At 39.1% G+C, this 20,555-nt stretch overlaps 1 protein-coding gene across 1 annotated transcript in view; it reads right to left on the bottom strand.

Moving 5' to 3' along the window:
- The window catches only part of LOC116795019, a 62,510-nt gene that overhangs the window by 15,262 nt on the left and 26,693 nt on the right, over nt 1-20,555 (bottom strand). The window contains exons 29-51 of the mRNA XM_032704312.1: nt 20,405-20,491; nt 19,776-19,910; nt 19,266-19,385; nt 18,343-18,560; nt 17,915-18,108; nt 17,022-17,324; nt 15,791-16,020; nt 15,028-15,189; nt 13,253-13,501; nt 12,343-12,699; nt 10,932-11,282; nt 9,911-10,042; nt 8,979-9,128; nt 8,418-8,534; nt 7,506-7,679; nt 6,770-6,977; nt 5,594-5,760; nt 4,396-4,508; nt 3,423-3,504; nt 3,088-3,225; nt 2,216-2,378; nt 1,338-1,459; nt 7-147 (exon numbers count right to left, since the gene is read on the bottom strand). Coding sequence (XP_032560203.1) covers nt 7-147; nt 1,338-1,459; nt 2,216-2,378; nt 3,088-3,225; nt 3,423-3,504; nt 4,396-4,508; nt 5,594-5,760; nt 6,770-6,977; nt 7,506-7,679; nt 8,418-8,534; nt 8,979-9,128; nt 9,911-10,042; nt 10,932-11,282; nt 12,343-12,699; nt 13,253-13,501; nt 15,028-15,189; nt 15,791-16,020; nt 17,022-17,324; nt 17,915-18,108; nt 18,343-18,560; nt 19,266-19,385; nt 19,776-19,910; nt 20,405-20,491 — 4,113 coding nt within the window. The remainder of the gene's footprint in view (nt 1-6; nt 148-1,337; nt 1,460-2,215; nt 2,379-3,087; nt 3,226-3,422; nt 3,505-4,395; nt 4,509-5,593; nt 5,761-6,769; nt 6,978-7,505; nt 7,680-8,417; nt 8,535-8,978; nt 9,129-9,910; nt 10,043-10,931; nt 11,283-12,342; nt 12,700-13,252; nt 13,502-15,027; nt 15,190-15,790; nt 16,021-17,021; nt 17,325-17,914; nt 18,109-18,342; nt 18,561-19,265; nt 19,386-19,775; nt 19,911-20,404; nt 20,492-20,555) is intronic.

Genomic DNA, 20,555 nt, shown 5'->3' on the forward strand with positions numbered 1-20,555 from the left:
TCTCACCTGCTGGTTGTACTTTCTGCCCCTTCTTTCTGACAGGGAATGGATCTCCAGTTGCTTCAGGGTGTAATTAAATGGGTGGGCAACAGTGGCTCTGTAGTTTGTCCGGTGTCTTCCAAACTTCAGAGAAGATGACACTGATATCTGATCCATAGCAACAGATGTAAAAGGAAATTGTGAAATAAAACACCTCTCACATACTGACCTCAAACACACACCCAGTAAGATTTCCCTGTACCTTTTCCTCAGATGAATTATGTGCCTAATAAAGTTCTTTTTGAAGTAGTGAGGCAAATTAATGTTCAAATGAGAACATTCCTGCTACTTGAATTACATGGCACAGGTGAAAGGAAAACTATTCTCTGTGTTTTACTAAAACCATGAACAATGCTTAAGTTTGTTGAGGCTTAATTTTGGTCTCATCTTTAGGCACTGCAGGCTGCACTGCCACAGAGTGCTTAGAAACAGCTTGCATAGTCAAAGCACATCAAAGCACAAGAAAAAACATTCTATATGTTAATGTGTTTTACATATTGTCTTTTATCTTTCCATTTTCAGAAAACAATGTAGTACCCAGCCAAGGTGCTGCGTTTCAGACACACATACACAGATAGCACAGTTAGCAGCAAGTTAGTAAGTGTCCCCATTTAACCACACCTGGCAATCAATCTACCCCATGTTCTCCTAGTTCTGTCATTTTTACTATTTATATCTTTTAAAAATAATGCTGACTTAATTTAAGAAGACAAAGACTGGTTTCAACTGTGCCATATTTGTCATTCTCACTAATTAGAGGAGTGAAATACAAAAAAGCTTTGACTACATCAGTAAAGCTGAAAACACCAGGTACAGGTATGTGTCACACTTCTGTGTGGGCAAACACAATATTATACCCATCCAACAGGGTATAACAGCCTCACAGTAATGCTCACTCTTACTCATTTGTCTTAAATTCTGTTTCTTTTCCCCTATGCTGCTTTAAACGTGATGTTTGTACTATTCTTTCCACTCACTCTCAAAGGCCTTTACCCACTGCTTTGAAGCACATCCACTTCATTGCCTTGGGTTAAGCAGCAAGTTGTGGGTTTGCTGCAAATAAAAAAATTAGTATGGCCTGAAAATGTTTCCAACAAGCATATCAGCTGCTCATGTTCCATAGTCAGAGCCTTTTACATATCCAAGAAGGAGGATAGTTTGCCTCCTGCTTGAATTCCCTGGCTTGTTTAATAATTTTTTTTTTTTTAAAAAAAAAAAAAAAAAAAAAAAAACCAGAAAAAAAAGAAAAGCAGAACCATTTGATATTCCTGACATTTATTTGCTCTGGGCTGCTGTACCTGGTCCTCCTCATTCCAAATGACAGTAAGATCATCCCGGTGATGACGTGCCGAATGTTTTACATATAAGTTGACCCTGGCATGCCGTGGGAAAGGGATGGAGAGAGGATGGAAAAGTTCCACTACAAGGTAAAAAAAGCAAACAAGTAAGATTTCCCCACCACAAATCATGACTCTTCATTTTCTGATAAAGAAAAAAGCATTAGGACATATTCTCTCACTGACAGCAGGGCAGCAGTTGGTTCCCAGAGAAGCAATGTCTTTGCTCATACACACACATCACCTTCCCAACAGCCCAAATGAATGCAGTGTGCTGATTTCTGCTCAGTATGAGGAAATGCAAGTGAAAACAGGAGCCCTCTATCTAACAGCTAAACAGCAGTTACCTGCAATAATCAAAAGATTGATAGCTACACCCAAAGCAGCAAGAACAGCCAGGAAAATAACCTGCTTGAAGCTGAGAATGCCTTACACTGGAAGAGGAACATCTCAAATAAGTAAATGCAGTTTTTTTCTTTATTTTCAGATAACAAAGCCTCAACATGGGGGATTAACACCTCAAAGCACTGGCCAGTGTGATCAGTGCTCCCTTCAGTACCCAGTGCAGTAGAGTACCAGAATCTACTACAGTTTTAAAAAGTTTATGTAAGTTTTATGTTCCACATCCACAAAGCAAAAATAGTATTCTGAAGTAGATGTTTCTAAGAGCCAGATTACAATGAATTTAAAGCAGATAAGATCTTAGAAGGCCTATGTTGGAACCAGGATTGAAACCATTTGGACATTCATTTTGAATATGCATTTTGAAATCAGATTTATGTAGTTTGTTTTATTTTATAGTTTGCTATCGACACTGGCAAAAGACTTAAGAAACCTACCCTGAATGTTGTGACCTCCAGGCAACTTTGGGAAGAGTCCAGTGTAAGTGCCTGTTACCTTTATCTCTTTGCCATCCCACAGAGCAATGTGCCTCAGCATACGTGTCCTGTTGCCCTTTTGGTAAGCAGTCATTAACACAAGCTGCCTTGGAACCATTTTTAGCTATAAATGAAAGAGAGGAAACATTAAATCCCAATTTCTCTGAGAAGTTAAAAATCTAAGTGTAATTTTGGCACTATAAGTCCTGTAGGGTCTAGTTTTAGGAATGTGTTTTTAAAAGTACAATGATACTCTAAGCCCATTGCTCTTGTATAAGCAGCTATTCATTTCTACTTGTCTTCATTTCTACAGTAAGTCATCTTTTCACACAATGGAACAACTGAGTGTCCCCTTTACAAAAGTCTTTGCTTAATATACAATTTGATTTTCTCTTTCCTCTCAGTATAATTTTTACAACATCCAGAGTTCCACTCTTACAGAATAAATCTAGAAGATAACACAAACAACAATATCTATTTGTGATATCTTTTCTTCCTTATTTAGAAAAAGAAATGTGTGGTATCTGCTTAATAAAAATTGGCAATTGGTCAGTTTGTAATATATTATTTTTCTGATTTCCTCTAAATCCTATATATGTGCTCCATCTATAGGAGCAAACAAATATAAAATCAAGCAGCAATTTATACCATTGGACTCACAACCAATCTGCAGTCAAATGTTTGCTCAAGCTACTGGAGAAATCAAGGGCAAAACACATCACACAGCAGGAGCTGTATTTGACCCTCAGTGTTTGGCAACCACACCCTGAACACCCCTCTCTAAAACAGGGCAGTCACAGCCTGGGTTTGCCCTCAGAGTCAATGATACCAACCTGGGTCATGGTCTGTACTATTTCAAGGGCATTCATGTAGCTGGTTCCAGTCAGAGTGAGCTTCGCTGTAACATTGAAATCCCTTTTTTCCATCCTGAGGCAGAGTTTGCCTTTTGCTTCACTCATATCATAATTTACCTTTTCAAGTTCCCATTAAATTAAAAAAAAAAAAAGGGAAAGAAGAAAGATCGTTAGAATCTCTGAAAACGTGAACATCCTCGACAGCAACAAAGAAGTCAGTTACTAGTGCTAGACATAATGAAGCTTGATTCCTAAAATATTAGACAAGTCTAATTTGCAGTGATGTATGTGATAGATAACTTGCAGATAGTTACCTTAGAAGACACTTCTGCTGCACTGGGGAAGTACTGTAGAAAGAAGGGATGAGTCTGGAGTGCTTTTATATTCAACTCTTCACTAAAGGGAAGAAATGTACTTTTGTTCAACAATATTTCAGGAAGTACACTCTCACTGGCAGCACAAGTTATCTGAGTTACTCCAAGTCTGCCACAGGTTTCAGAGTTACAAATGGCAGTACCTTCCACTGAACACTCACCCAGCTCCCAGTTTTTAATGCATTCACACAAAGGTAGAGGAGACCAAAGAGCACCTTTGACCTCAGTGAAAAATCTGTGTGCATCCCAGGGGCAGAATGTAGCCCACTGAAACAGAAATTACTTTGCCATAGAAAATGCATCAGCTTTTTAAAATTTGTATAGGTACTTTGTAATCTGACTTTGCAAACACTGTCATAGTTTACAAACTTAGAACTATTAGAGAGTTTAGAAGAACTTAAAAGACTTTTCAATGCAAAGGTCTTTTGCTAGAAAATTAAGAAATACCTGAAATACCCCAAGGCTGAAAATATCACACCTCTTAAACATCCTCAAAATCCTACAGTTTTGTGCAGATACAGCCATACTGATACCAACTTAGAAAACCAAGTCTCTGTAATTTTACAAGTTTCAATGGTGCCAAACAGATTTAAGAAGATTTAAACAGTTATGTCAACTTAAGGTATATTTTTAAGTACTTGTCTGGCTCAAACCTAGAGTTTTATGGATTATTTCACTGTCTGCTACTCTGATGCTGTGGGGAGAGGCAAAGAGACAGGCATACCCCAAGCTGTGAGGAATCTGCAGCTCTTCATAAACTTCCTGAGGTGAACAGACTGTTTGGTGTGACTACTCACTTTATCCAAGATTCGTTATCCATTTCACCAGTGATTTGGTGATTCAAACTAACTTTTTTCCATGGAATCACAGTGGCCTAATGACATTTTTACAGTGCTCAGAATGACTCTTTTACCCTTGCTGGTCTTTTTTCCTACTGATGGCAAAGGAGAAGTTTGTGTTTTGTTCATAGGTCAGCCTCAGAGCTCCTGCAGTTTCATTTTCAGTCAGGACTTCCTGAATTGTCACCTGTGGAGGGGGAAAATAAACAAATGACATGCCATAACCTCTCCCCCAACATTTCACCTCGACTGAGCACGACCCCTTGACTCACTTAAAACCATCATCTTGACTGATGTTTATCTTCCAGACAGGCCTTCTAGATGCTTTCTGGATGTAAACCAAAAACCTCAAGAGATGTTTTCCGTTTCTTCTGTGTGTTTCCATAGCTACTAATTTGCATTATTGATAAATATTAGCCTTACTTTCCATGTACCCTTATCTGCTTTAAGTCTAAAGCCACTGTTTCTTGTTCATGTCTCCCCCAGTCTCTTTTTTCATATACTATAAAGAATTATTTTTTTTTTTGAAGAAACAGATTGGGCTCCACAAATCTTTTACTCTAGGGTATTTTCTTCCTCCCGCAGCTCCTGGATCATCTACAGCTTTATCCTGAAAATGCTACGGAATCCCTCTGGGGAAGATCAGGACACTTAAATATCAACACATTTGCCAAATTTTGTGAGAACAATGATTTCTGAAGTCCCATGATTACAGTCATACCTCATACATGAATAAGGCACCTCAAGAATTACTATCTCTGCTCTTCTTTTCTTCGTTGAAACATTTGGAGGATAAAAGACACTTCACTAAATATTAAGGGGGAAGAAGCAGGGGATATATCTAATACTTTTCAATAAAATGTTGGCATTAAATATTCACTTGAAACACTGGCACTTAATATGAAGGTTTAATATTGGTCTAATATTTATGTTCAGGAAAGACAACCTTTAATTTTGTATCCTAACTATGTACCTTGCTATTTGAAGTGGAGGTTAGCTTATCAGCTAGGAGGTGACAGTAAACGCATGCCTTCCTGAAATGATGAACCCTGAAACTGGGAATTTCAGGTACCTGACCGGTTTCCTTGGAAACAGACCACTAGCTGTGCACTTAAGTTAAAGGAGGATTCAGATAAACTGGGCAAGTCACTTCTCATCTGCACTTGTATAAACCTGGAGTAATTTCACTGAGGCCCCTGGAGGTGTTCTGGATTCGTGTAACTCAAATGACAGCTCTAATCAAAGCACAGCAAAAGATCTATGGTGGATTACCTTAAGAAAGAAGGGAAGTCCCAGATGATGGAGAAATGATATGGAATGCTTCACCTCTGCCATGAACACAAATACACCAAAGAGCTGAAAGTCTGTGCCAACATCCACAGTCACAGTTATATCTTTCTCATCATATTGGATTTCACAGACAGTCTTGGCTTTGTTTTCTATATAGAAAGAACAGGACAGTGCCAATTTGAGTGGCATGTTTTTGAGGACTTTCAGTACTGCCTGCATAAAATCAATCCAGCCAGCATTTGGGTCATCATTCGGGATTACAAGAGCTTTGGCCTGTGACTGGAGGAGTGTAGAGTTTTTTTGGATGTCCTTGAGCCTTGACCTTACAAAGTCGTGAGGTAACAGAGCTTGTGTACCCAGGATAAGGTAAAGTGTCAGGTCAGTTCCCATCAGTCATGTTTTTGTGCAGGAGAGCTGACTAGTTCCCACAGCCAACTGCAGCCTGTGGCAAGCAGCAGCCACTTCCAGAGAGAAGAGCTCTGAGCTGTTCTGACCTCTAGTGACTCCTCTGGTTCCAGCTACAGCAACCCAACACTGCTCAAACAACACGACCTGAAGGCCCTTTCCCCACTTTCCTACAAGCTTTTCATTTTTGAAAAATAAAAAATACAGACTCCTGCAAGATAAAAGTGAGATGAGAGATGTGAAACCCCCAAACCCTTCATGGAGAAGACAAAAATCACACAGACCACAATGTAAATCTGCAGCTGAGTGATATGCAGAGAGGATTTATGCCAGGCCAAGTTTTCAGAGGAGACTGGCTTCATCAGGGTGGGTGTGTCTCCCCTCCACAGTTCAGACAACAAAAGCCACTTAGAATTATTTCAAAGACTACTTTAAACTACAGTGGAATTCACATTTTTTGTACTGTGTAACAAGGTTTTTTTGTGTGATATTGGAATCTTATTTTATGGAGGTAAATATCTCAGGGATAACCTGTTTTACCAGGTGTTGTACCACATGAGATCTTCCCTGGAGCTAAAAAAACATGTAATGTAACTAATCACAGATGCAGTTTCAGAACGACAATTTCACTTACAAAGAAGAGAAAACCTCTTTTTAGGTCTTAGTCAGTTTGCACCTGTTGAAGGAAGAGTTGAAACATCCTCAGAGAGCTATTATAGAACAAAAAACCTGCCAGGGATGGCAGGTACCTACCTGATTCCTGTAAGCTGAGAATCAAGTTGATTGCCTTAGGATAACCAGCTGCCTGGAGTACCTCACTGCTGTGTACACTTTGGCAGAAGATATCCACTTGGTGACCAACATAATAGGAGTTTATTATGTATGTGATTGATGTTTCTCCAGCTGCAATATGCACATATCTTTCTTGAGTAGTGTTTCTCCCTTGAAAAACCACACCTATCTAAAAAATGACACGTAGACGTAAGTTCTCCAAACAACATTTAAATACTATTTAATTTTAAAACAGGAGACAAATGGAAGTGAAAGGGAGTTCTCTCTAGTCTATACTTATGTTAAAAATCTATCCATAAACAAAACATATCTTAGCCTTTCATTAATCATCTATGACTTTCCAGTACAAAGTCCATTCGACTGAATGAATTTCAAACCACATCAGCCTCATTGATCTGTGTCAAATTCTCACTAGGATCTCTTTTATCCCACAAACATCTGACTCCCCTTATATAAAGGATACTTTATACTGACACTGATCAGAATAAAATACTCTGGTTCAGAAAGCAATCAGTAAGAAATTTTCTTTTTCAGTAGGTCAGGTTTTAGCTGTCCATAGTTTTTAAATATCAGAAAATCTCAGCTTCCATCCTGTACCTCACAAAATGGTAGTTTTCATTCAAACAATTGGTTACTACATCATAATAAAGGATAATAATTATGTAAAAAAAAAAAAAAAAAGCCAAACCAAAACTACCTGTAAAGATGGTGGGACTCTGACTTGTAGCAGCCATGGCAAAGTGTGATGGAAATTCCCTGTTATGTTGGTACTTGTTTCAAACTCCTGGATTTGTCCTTCAAGCACTGTTAGGTGAGGACCATAAAGCACTTTCATACTAAAGCTCTTGGTGACTTCCAGGTTCAAGATAGCCTGTGTGCAACAAAGGTAAATTGTGAAAAGAGAGTTTAGTAAAAATTAAAGCTCCTGTTGGTCAGGGTTCTTTCTTTAGCTAAGGCTGTGTCATCTCAAACGTGTCAAAAAATTCATCTTGTGTAATTTTATAACACAACATAGTTACAGATGTCCCTTTTATTTTTAAATTCAGCATTTTAACATGTATTCTCCAGTATGGCCATGGCTTAATGCTATTCAAGCAGTTACATGACTAATAAAGAGTAAGTGTTGTGTTACAGGCTTGTGTTTCTCAGATAAAGAAACATGCCAGGTAATCAGAGCATGGGAGGAAAATACCATTTGGAATGTAAACAGTGCAATCCCACCAGAATTCACCTCTGCCCAGTCTGTGGAAGGGACAGAGGAGGCACAGGAGCTGAACTGCACTGCCCTCCTCAGGCAGGGCAGGCTGTCAGCCCAGCTGGGCTTGGGCTGCTCCCACATGGCAGCCAACCTCCAGTCTCTCAGTCCTATGGGAAGTTCTGGTCTAGCAAGGCATTATCGCAACCCCTCAGGAGCAAGCTGAGCTTCTGGACTCTCCTCAAGAACAAACAAAGTGAGCAGCCAGACTCGCCTCTTCACCTAAAGAGCAAACATGTAAAATCCCATCTGCACCCGCTGTCCTTTGCCATCTCGCTTTTACAGCTGCTGCTTCCATCAGGGCATCATTCCAGGCTGGATTTGTGTCTCCCCCGCCATTGCCTGGTAACTTACCTGCAGCTCAATCCTGTCTTTTATTTGCAAAGTCTTCAGCACCTCTAAGTTATGAGTGAGTTTGTAGTTAAGAGACAAAACATCCAACTTCTGGACAAAGTTCAGTTCTTCTGTAATCTGTTCAGTCCAAGTAAATATGACAAAAGTTAACTGTGGCACATCTCTGATATTGAGATTTCTCTGATTAATTATAATTATTGTACACATTAGAGTAAAACTATGAAAATGAGGAAAACTTTATGGTGAAGAATTGTACTGTAAAAGGGACTGAGCTGCACCAAGTGAAGATAATGGATAAGAAAGGTTTGATACAATTTGCCAGTGGGAATCATGGATCATTACTGCTGCCATATTTGTTTGTAGGAGTGACTGCACAGAAAGAATGGCTGGAAGAGACTGCCTTCATTTAATTAAGGCCTTTAAAACCAAATCAGCCCCTGCAGGGTATTCCTATAGGGGCCTCATGCACAGCTATCTCAAATGGAGAAACAATATTTACCAAATCAATTAGCTCACTTCAACCTCTATTTCACATCTCACTAACATGGAAGAGACACTTACTTGCTTGCTGTTCACACTGAAATGAATAAATCTTTTATAGAAGTCACTGGTTTTTTCTGATATCACATCAATTAACATCTTCATAGGAATGCCAATGTCAGCAGCTCCTGGAATGTTGTGGGTTAGCACTGCATCCAGCTCTTGCCTTTCCTGTTAATATTTCACAGTATAGATAGCAAAGCATGTGTAGAACCCAAAGCTTGCTGCAACACAGAGCTCAAACCAGAAATTCAACAAATCTGTCTGTCCTACATTTAATATTAATTAAAATAAATTGCATTGAGCTTAGGGAGATTACACTTAGGGAAAGAGAAAAGAAACATCAAGCCTGGGTAGGATAAAAAAAGTATATATATTTCAGCTGAGAGGAAAAAAGGTGTAAATGTTTCTCTTTGGTAGCAAAGAACTCCCACTAGCTATCTTGTTTCTCTGTGGCAGAAACATGCAGAAATTACCAGTTATGAAAAGAAAGTGAATGATCACAAAGAATAAGACACTTTTATGTGTTCTCTGCTCTCTTGCACCGATGACAAGAAAAGCCAAACTTTTAACTGTCAACAGGAAAGCAAGAGATTCACAGCCTTTCTTGTGCTACTGTCTTACTTAAATAAACAGCAGGGGCTCAATTAATCCCTGCCTATTATTTTGCAATGTAAGTCACAGTGACACAAGGAACATCAAATAATACAATGCAAACAACAAAATTTACAAAGAGAATAACTAGGAATTGATTCAGGAAGTGCCAGAGCCTGGATCCTCTTATCCAGTATATTTGTTACTGCACATTACAGGTGCCAGATTTTCAAAGATTTTATTTTATTTTTATTCTGGCATTTATTACTAAAAGCTGACTATTTGTTCCCAATAAAATAGTCTAGAGTACATTACTCAGTAATTTCTACATGCAGTCTGACAGCCTGCAGGATACTTACATCAGTGACTTTGAGTATCAGGAGTCCTTGGAATTTACTTTCGTCAACAGTGATCAGTGTCTGTGAATCCAGGTTCATTTTATCCATCAAAATGTAGCCTGACCCATCAATTTTCACTGGTGCTCCAAGATCCTGTAAAAGAAAAAAAAAAAACTTAAAATTCACCACTTTTACGCTCACCCACATAAATACCTAACCCCTGAAACTTTTAGTTCCTAATAGTAGCTTTAATAGTACCTAGCTGTAAAATCAGGTATATCAGGTAGCACAGCCTCAGGAATCTTGACAGCTTTTTGTTATATTTTTTTACAGTTTGTCTTTTTTAATTTTAATATGTCCAATGATTTTTTGATATAGAACACAGGACAACATGGCAGCTCTTCCTGCCTAACTGAAAGTTCAGTTTTCTATGCTTGGAATTGCTCCAGTGGCCCAAAGCATCCATAATTCCAATGAAACCAAAGAGTATTCAAAGGTTTGTTATGGCAGCTCTGTTTCTGGAAGAAGGCAGGTGAATCTCATCTATGTATATTCAGATTTACTCTGGCTTGTATAATGAAACTACAGATTATTCTGTGATAACATCTCTCTCAAAATTTCTATACACTCAATTTTCTGAAGATTATCTATTCATATATTTTCAAACTGTTTCAGAGTTTGGTTGTCAAACTGCTGAGAAGCTGTTACTGCTGATAAAGCCCAAGAGAACTTTGAATACTTTTTATTTCTGAAGATTAAAGCCCTGCTTTAAAACCATGCTTAAAAAAAAACACATCAGAGTTAGTACAAGCAAGTCCATTAACTGTAGGTACTGATTAATAGGAAATCTGCCTTGCACCATATGAAAATAGAGTGAATAACTGGCTCTAAAAGTAAGATGTAACACTAAAAGAAGAAAATGTTTTACTTTTCTCTGCTACCACTGAAATCCTTAGACTATTATCTTTTAACTTTGGTAGGCACAAAGATCCTGGTTTAGATGCACAAATGCAGTAGTAAAGCAATAAATTCTTTTCAATACCTGAATTGTTTGGCATTTATTTTCTATAAGCATTTTCCACTGAAGCTTCTTTTCAGGATCAAAGTCCCCATTCATTTGAAGCTCACAAGCACCCACTTTCATTCCTATTCCAAGAAAATATTTCAGCTGTTTCCGTGCAGTGATGGACAACTCATTTTCCTTTGGGATTTCCTTCAGCTGGGGGAGGTCATGCCTGAACTGAATTTCCAGTGTAATCTTTGGCTTGCACTCTGCTCTCACTTCAAGACGGGCAGTTTTGCCTTCTGTTTCCAGGACAGAGAGAAGCTCTGCTTGGCACTTGTCTTTCTGAATGGATCCTGTGAGCCGTGACTGAGTTGGGAAACTGAGATCCTATTGAGATTTAAAAACGAGAATTCCTTTGGAATATACATACACTTTAATACAGGTGTGTATTAAGGCTTTTTTCTTCTCCCTCAGCATACAAGAATGGAGATTTTATGTCACAGTATCAGAGACAAAACCTACAGTCTCCATGCTGCCATTTTTCTCCCTCTCAACAAGAAAGACTGGGATTTTGCCTGAATAAGGCCTGAGGGAATATTTTAGGGCTGTTCTGCAGAATTTACAACTTCTGTATCTTTATGAAGTTTTCCATTTACAAAAATACAAAATATCTGTTTCTTCAGACTGGAAAAGTTTACTGAACATTCACTGCTTCATTCAGCCTAGACAAATCTCAATTTTCAAATTAACCCACAAAAAATAACAGGCCTAACAAGACATTCTTGCATCTGGCGGTACAAGAAATTTTTTTTTTTAATACTAAAACTTCAAACTTGTCTTGTGCAGCATCCCCAATGAAATGTTTCTGCTCATTCTCGCAAAGGATTTGCGAAACCACAGAAAATTCTACTATTTTTAATACTTTAAGAGGTTTTCATTCCTTCTTCACTATGGATGATACTCAGGCTGCTGTCACTTTTGTTGTTATGTTGCTATGTTGTAGTTGAGGAAGTTACTCAATGTGGGGATTTGAAAGCAAAACATAAATGCCTGTGAACATCTAGAAAACCCCCCGATTTTGCAAGAGTCATTCTTTCCAATGAAGTCAGTGAGACTACATGGAAAAACCAAGGAAATGTCACCATTTTTACTTTGGTATAAACAGACAGACCAGGGAATATATTTTTGACAGAGTTCAAACCAATGCTGCTGTTGAGCCTTAGAGGGCAGTCTCGGTCTGCGAAGGCAACAAACAGCAAAGATGGAACCGATCTCAGTTGAGAGAGAACATCTGTGAACAGGACCTGTGAGACACGTTTTTGGCCTCGTGCTGTAAGACAGGTGTTCTTTACAGTGCCTGTCCAACACAAACACTGTTATTTTAGCTAAAACCTTATATGGCCTGCATTTGATCCCAAAATTCTCTGTAAAAGCCTCCAAGACCTACCTGCAGAAGTTGACATTCTGATTCTGTTTCCAGTGTCCATTCAGCTTTATCCTGAATACAGAGATCTCCTCTAGCCTTAAGTCTGCATCTGCCAGCCTGCAGCAACAAAATGCCCTCTGTGGCAGAGTCTGTGGCTGCAGAGAACAAGACAGAGTTTTCCAAAGGGAGCCCAAGCTGACTGAGCCAGGGAAGTGAGTGCCTGAGCATCCCTTGGAGTGTATATTCGTGTTGGCAGGACGTGTCTATCTGCACATCAACTGTTCTGCCATCACACTGGAGGTTCATTAACAAGCCCACGTTGCAGATGTTCTGATGAAATGAGCCCCCAAAGACCACTACACGAGGCAATCCCACCTCCTGCAACAGAAAAGAGTGTACAATTTAAAACACACAAGATAAAGCAATTGTCTTCCTAATTTGTTCCTGATTCATGAGAAAGCATTTCTTCTTTCTGAAACAATCTGCTTTTGGAAAGGACCATACAAGACAACTTGTTTCACAGAGAAATCAGAAATTTTTCAGTGAAACAACAGAAACAAAATAAATTGGGGGGAAAGAATAAATCCTACAACAACCTTCTCGTAAGTAATGTAGAAGAAAAAGAAACTTAACTCCTGAAATACCTCCACAGTTTCAAACAGAAAGGACATGCTTTTCACTAGACTCTAGGACATAAGTTTATTTTAATTAAAAGGCTATTATTAAACAACTATTTTATGGCAACAACGGTAACATCTACCATTGTAAAATTCACATCTTCAAATACACTTTCCCTCGTGAATGCTCTGACTCATTTCTCTGCCAAAACAACTTTAATGACCAAAATTGTCCTGTCCTTAAATAACGATGTCAGGAGACAGTCCTCTGTGACTCATGATCTGAAATCACAGACTACAGACTCTGGACTTACCTCCAGACTGACACACTTGTTCCTGACAGTAAGTACCCACTGTGTTTCATTGCTTGCCAGGCTCACTTCTCCATCAGCTTTCAGACTGCAAGGCCCAAGGACAACACCAAGGATGCCTTTATACTTGTCACTTCTCAGGGCTGATATCTTCACTTGGTTCTCTTTGGCAATCCCCAGAGAATGAAGTGAAGGCAAAGAATGCTGGAAATGGATTTCCAGATGAGGTTGGATGTTGGCAGTGGCATGGAGCTGCAGGCAGGCAAATGTGTCATGAAAGGAAACATGTCCAAAGAAGATGACAGTAAAGTTGCTGGTAAAGATTGACCCATTCAGTGAAACTCTTGCTGGAGTCTGAAAAATTACAGAAAACTGTTGTCAAGTTTGCGTTCCTGTCAGGTCACATACTGGTTTTAAATGTTCATGTTACTAGAAGAGAATTATTTCCCTACACCATTTTGTGTTCATCCTACATGTTTATAAATGCCTAAACAAATGGAGAGATGGCCTAAAATCTTTAAAGTTCCATAATAGAAATAATAGGGGAAAAAAACCCACTCCATAACTCTGCTAAAACAATTACTAATACCAGATAAATCACACACACAGGAATCAGAGTCTCTGTGATAACTGTCTTTATGGAGACAAATGCAATCTCTGATGTCACTCACAGAAGACATTTTTAACACATTCTTAAGAATACATCCCCTTATAAGGTGTATCTTTGTCAAACAGTTGAAGAGCCACAGGGACTTTCACAAACAAATGGTTAGCTAGAAAGAGCAGAAAATGGAGTAAGGAACAAACCGAAATTCTCAGCTTGTGCCCCCATGCTCCCTTGCCCAGTTCCTCTGTCAGGTTGGCTGCTCAGTAACAGGACAGGGCCATTTATACCCAGTTCAGTTCTGACTGGCAGAAGATACAGTTTGGAGACTTGAGCTAAAACAGGTTTTGAGGGAGAAATAGCTTGTTTGAATCTAAGTATTACAGGAGTCAAAATATCTGAAAGTGCATGCAAAACTTCCAACCAGCTCAAACCCATTTCTACATGTGTGACCCTTTGAGTACTTAGGGTCCCTTAGTGGTAGTTAAGACAGTATGTTATTGACAGCAGAGTTTATAAATTAAGCCAGTACCTCAAAATGATGAAATGCAATTGCACCATTGCAAAGGCCAGAGAGTTGTTTGTTAGCAGATTCTCCACTGCAAGCAACCTGTTGGCATTACAAACAAAGTACGTTCAGAGCATGGAGAAAAGGAGAGAGGACTAAAATTCAAAGGAGAGACCAATAAGGCTAAAGGATAAAACAGATGAAGATACCAAAACATAGCTTTAAGATTAAATGTTAGAGTTCAGTTTCGAAAAGAAAAACAGTTCAGTAGATCTGAGGCTGTATCATGTCTCTAACTGTGCGTTATTATGCCCAAATATTATCAGCGTAGGTAAAGACAGAACAATATCTTCAAATATTAGGATAGCAAGTAAGCAGTAGGATGGAAAAGCTGAGATTGCAAATTACTGTGCCTGGGCAAACACCTACTCCAGTTTCATGACATAAATGTTTTCTTACCCACCACTTCTTGAAAAACCTGCTCTTTATTGCTAAGCAAACAATTTTTAGGTTTTCTGTACTGGCTACTGGCCTTGTTTGACAAAAATCTCTCTTCCCTCTGACCTGCCAGCTTGCTCTCCTGGGTACATCTGAACAGCTGAGATGTGAAGCATTCAAATACACTACATCAAATATATTATAATATATGGTGGGATTTCTGCAAACCTCTAGTACACGTGGAACAATGTCCATCAGCCCTCCCACATCATGGTGAAGTGAGAGAGAAATTTCCACAGCACTGCCAGTGATTTCCTTCTCTATTTCAATTTTGAGCTGTTCCTTCTCCACTGTGGTTGTTATCCCTGCAGCAATCTTTGTGGTGAAATTCTATGCACAAAAGAAACCAAGTTATGGAAAGAGACAAACAACAACATCCCAGCAACAAGTGGCAAAGGCAGAGTCTCTTGGTCTATAGCAGAAATGCAGATAGAGAGAACAGTGGCCAAGCAATCCCATACCAGGAGTCATGCTCCATGATTTTCCAAAATGGAAAGCCATGCCAAACACTCTCCTGCTCTTCAGCAGACATTCAAAGGATGACATCAGAACTAGTTCAATCCAGTCCCAGATGCAATGCAGTACCTTGGCTCACTGACAACTGATGGCTCCATACCTTAGGCCTACTGGTCCACTTCTCATTTAGAGGGCAAAAATACAATTGGACATCTGTTCATATGTGGCAAAACACTTCACTGAAATAACAACTGAATGCAGCATCTCATTTATTCTAGAGTCAGCTCCAAGATTTCAGATGGCAAGTACACAGTATGACAAGAAGCCAGAAAACACCTTTCTTTCACACAGTAATTCAGCACCTCTCAAAAATGCAGCAGCTTTTAAAATAAATATATATAGTGCCAAGGCAAAGCCTACAGTTATTAGTAATTGTTATGCCAAAAAATTAAATAATCACAGGTAGAACTCTTACCTCATAATAGCCAGCAGCTTCTACAATAAAAGGGATCCCTTGTTCCTTTATCTTTGAGATGTTGTGCTTTAAGCTCACAGAGAGCTGGGATTTAGGAGGTTCTGTGGCCAGTCTGTGCCCTCCAAACTCAACAGTAATCCCTTCCCTGCCACTCTGCAGGGCTACAGCAACAGTGTGATTTCCTGTGCCACGTTCACACCTGGCAGTAAGAATGCCATCCCATGGCAATCCTATTGACAGGGAAGGAAGCAAAATCAACACAACACTTCTGGGTTGTCATAAAATACAGAGAAGATGTATTACAGATCAAAAGAAGCTTTCTATAGTTTTTCATAAGAAAAGACACACCCTTATGCATTTACTGGTATTTACAGAAAGACATTACCTACCATGTGAGAATCATATTGCTAAATTGAAATGTGGCATGCACTTTGGAAGTCAAGGATTTTTCTTTTCTTAACAAGAGATATTTATCAATGGTTATTGTGTCTAACTCCAGTGGTCAGCTGCTAAAAAGTTTCAGAATGGATTTATTCAGTCCAAAGGGACAAAGGTAATTTACACTTTCAAAATTACTGTTAACTCCAGCTCATGAAAACTTTTGCCTTGAGAGACCGCTGAAAAAGAGACTCTGGGCCAAATTAGGGTATAAGATAAGTTGCTGTGCCTGCATGGTATCTTGTTGTCCAGGCCAGGGTGCAGATGTTCTTAAACAGGATGAAGGCCTACCTTGAGGGAAGTCTAAACAACCTAATGGAATTAATGGAATTGATATGGGAAGGGGAACAGTGTTGGGAAAATGTATAAACTACTGTGCTAAAGGATGAGGGATAATACAGCTACTTTACAATTTACATTCACTACATAACTACTTCTAAAGCCTATAAAAATTAAAAAATCAAAAACTCTATGGCAACAAAACCCATGGCTTCGCTTAGGAAGCAATACTTGGCATAAAACTACATTTGAAGGAACTGATCAGCTTGCAGGAACACAGATATACAAGAGAGAAATCATTTACTCTGAAGTACTTTAAAACTGCTTGAACTAGTTCTGTGTCCATTTTATTGTATTTTCTCAACAATATTAAAAAGAATGTTGCCAAGCCTGGATCACATTTTGTTCTTTCTGGTGTGAGCAAAAGCAACTCATCTATTTCCACTGGTCTGCAGTCATGCAAATAAATTCACCTTGACACCTTGTCATACCACACAATCAAGTCAGAGTTTACCTGCATTTTTTAAGAAGTCAATATTATGTGTGAAAGTCCCACTGACTCTGCTGTGCCCACGACTCATGATATTGAAAAAATCCACAGAAAGAGCCTTCTCATCCACCTGGAAGCTGGCTAGGCCCCTCTTCATCTCTTTACTCAGCTCCAGGTGCCCTTTCAGTCTTGCCTCCACTGGGATTGCCAGACTGCCATTCTGAAACATGGCAACAGTGATGTTGTGTACAGTGACATTCCCAAACACATTCCTGTTCCTGAGATGGAGTCCATACAGTGTTTTGTTGACCATCACATTGATATTACCTGTAACAAGCAGAAGTTATTACTGTGGAGAGAGTCCTTTGGGACAGAAATAACCACAGTTCTAGAAGCAACGTAAAAAATAACTATTAATTTAAGACCAGGAGGAAGAAGATGAATTTCCATTTATTATAACAGATAATTTCACCTAATCTAGAGAGCAAATCAGTTCATTGTTGAGAGTTTCTCTACCAGTAGAAGTGTCTGTGTTTAAAACAAATTACATAATACTATTTCTGGCAGCTGTTTCACTTTATTGACCTAGTTGCTTGTGCCTTTAGGCCATGGGCTACATTGCACTGCCTTCTGAAGGAAAATTTACAGAGGGACTGTGACCCACTGCTTGTGTAACTCCAGGGTAAACAATCCCTCTAGAGCTCTGCAGTGACCTACTCCACCCATGGAGCCATTCAGAGGAGTAAGAGCTTCAAGTCAGGCCCCTCCCATTTCAGAAGACCTGCAGAGGAAAGAAGCCATCCACTATTTTGCCCCAGAGCTGGGTGCCTTATGCAGTTCAGTAAGGAATACATTAAAATTAAGAAGCTTCCTTAGATAGTTGCAGAACAGCAACAAAACACGAAGTAAGAGAGTACCATCATGAATGTTGTTTTTGCACTTCAGTAATCCACTCAGAGAAAGAAGATGAGGCATGGCCTTTAATCCAGCAAATGTATGTTGGACTCTTCCATTTAGGGACAAAACCAAACCAGCTTTCTGTTCCCTAGCTCCCATGAAATCCACGTGAAGCCTATTTTCATTAAGCTTCAACTCAGAAGATATCAGAAGTCTAAAAAGACAGAGATAAAAATTACTAGTAAGATATCATTGTGCATAATTCATGATGGTCAAGGCACTCCTCCTCTCACTCAAAGCAGGGTCAGTGAGAGCAGGGTGCTCAGGAGTGTGTGTGGCCAGGTTTGGGGTTATCTCCAAGTATGGAGACTCCACAGACTTTGTGAGCACTTGTTCCAGAGTGAACACTCTTCAGTTCCTCAGTTGACCAAGATTCTGATTCCTCTACCTTGATGGAAACATTTTGCCAATGAGCTGCAGCTGTATCGATTCTGGGTTTGTCAGGATTGTCTGATGGAGAAAAGCCCTCAGTGCAACAGCTCTGCCATTCTTCCTCTTTTCATTGTTCACATCGAGCCCCAGCATCAGCATGTCCCTTCCACTGGAATGAAGGTGAAGAGAGCCATTGAAGTTGCTCTCACCATAACTCCTCAGGGCTGCCTGGGCCTGCACACAGAGAAAAAGAAGAACAGGACATTAAGGATCTCAGATTACAGCACAGAATACTGAAACATCAGTTTGAGCAACAAGACTGCAGACAGCAAGTTGGGACTGGGCAAAAGCAGGGAGGGGAGCAGAGGAGAAAAGGAGTTTTTAGTTTTCATCTCTGTGTCTCACCATCTATAATTTTATTTGTCAATAAACTAAATTAATATTGCCCAAGTTGAGTTCATTTTGTCTGTGAAGGTAATGGGTACATGACCTCCCTGTCCTTATCTCAACCCTGTCACCATGCTAGAGCTTTCAACAAAAAAATTGTGAACTACACTGAATTTTAAGTACAATTTAACTTAACTTTGAGAGTTTTCTGAATTTCAGCCAAAACACAAGCCACCTATTCCAACCACAGGTAGCCATCTAGCCAGAAAAACCTCTAACCATAAAATTTAACCATTTCCCTAATAATTCATATCTCTCTACTGTACTCACTGAGTTCCATCAGTTGACCAACTGTGTAGCATACACATAGGTTTGTGTTCCCATGCTTGAAAAGCAGCTGCAAAGCAGTTGATAGCAAGAAGTTTAACAGCTCCCAGGCTGTATTCCATGTATTCCTAATGCATGTGAGCAGAGACTCAACACAGCTCTGTGTGTATGGAATGCAAAAGCTACAAGGTTCAAGCAACAGGGCTGTAAAACCAGGGCACTGACCTGTGAAGACACGTTCTTGTTGATGATGGCTTTTACACTCACACCACAGTCAAAGTGCTCCAGTTCATTCTGCCTGGAAAACAGCTCCCCACTGAGGCCCATTGCCTGTGGAAACTCAAGCTATTTGACAAAGTAAAATGTCAGAACAGAACACTGCATTCCCAACAGCTACTTCATGTGAATTAACATCTGAACTTCCAGCATTAGGTGGAGCATGGGCATAAGCGAATGTGTGTATAAAATTTTACCAATTTTATCCAAAGGTACTGAAAAACAAATCAAATGCAGTTTAAAAAGTATGAAAACAAAAGGTCTGTGTGTTTCTTACGAGATATTATTGATACAGATTATAATTTAATCTGCTGAGATACTTAGGGTCTTTGGCAGGGCCAGGAATTGATTGGACTAGGACATTTACCAGCATCAAACAATTATAACATTAAAGACAATACAGTAAAAGAGTCACCAAGACATAAAAAATAAAATGCCAAAAGTGAAAACCACAAATACCTGGAATGACTGTGTCATATTCATGTGCAAAAGATGTCTAAAATCAGCATCACTGGATTTGTTCTGATACCTCCCTAGAAAGTTGAGGACATCTTCCTTATTCACCTTCAAGATAGTCTCAAATTCATTCTTCACCTACATGTTAAGAATAGGAATAAGGGAACTGCATTGAGTATTAACCCTGTATATTATGAAAGATGAGAGAGTCATCCCTCCACATCATGAAAAATCAGAGTTGTGAGGTATTACATTGTGGCTCAGAATGAAATGAGAAAAGCAGGAAAAAAACAACTGTATTTGGTAAGAAAGATGAATAGATACAGCTAGATAAGGCTGAGAACCCTGAATCCATTCTATCCCAGTACTTGTTATTATTAACAACATCCACGTATAACAATATTCTAAAAATAATATATTAAGTATTCTCATCATATATTACTATGCAACATTTTATTATACAAAATTAAGGAGGTACCAAGCACACAATCACCCTCTGAACATTTTGGATGCAGCAGTTACATGGTGAGGGACTAAAGACCTATAGCAAGTTAGATCTGAAAGACAATAAAATGTAAATAAACAGATAATTAATCTCTCCTTCTACTGAATTCAATGGGAAATTTACTCACATTTTGATGACTTAGAGTTAAAATGCATATTTCGACGTCTTTGGGGAACAACTTGTGGTTATAAGGATGAGTTAGGCCAGCACAAATCTAAAAAAAAGTTTGAAAGGAAATGCAGGAACATAAAATACCTACAATAAATCACTAATTTGGT

This window comes from Chiroxiphia lanceolata, chromosome 16, assembly GCF_009829145.1.
Source record: "Chiroxiphia lanceolata isolate bChiLan1 chromosome 16, bChiLan1.pri, whole genome shotgun sequence".
Taxonomy (NCBI): Eukaryota; Metazoa; Chordata; class Aves; order Passeriformes; family Pipridae; genus Chiroxiphia; species Chiroxiphia lanceolata.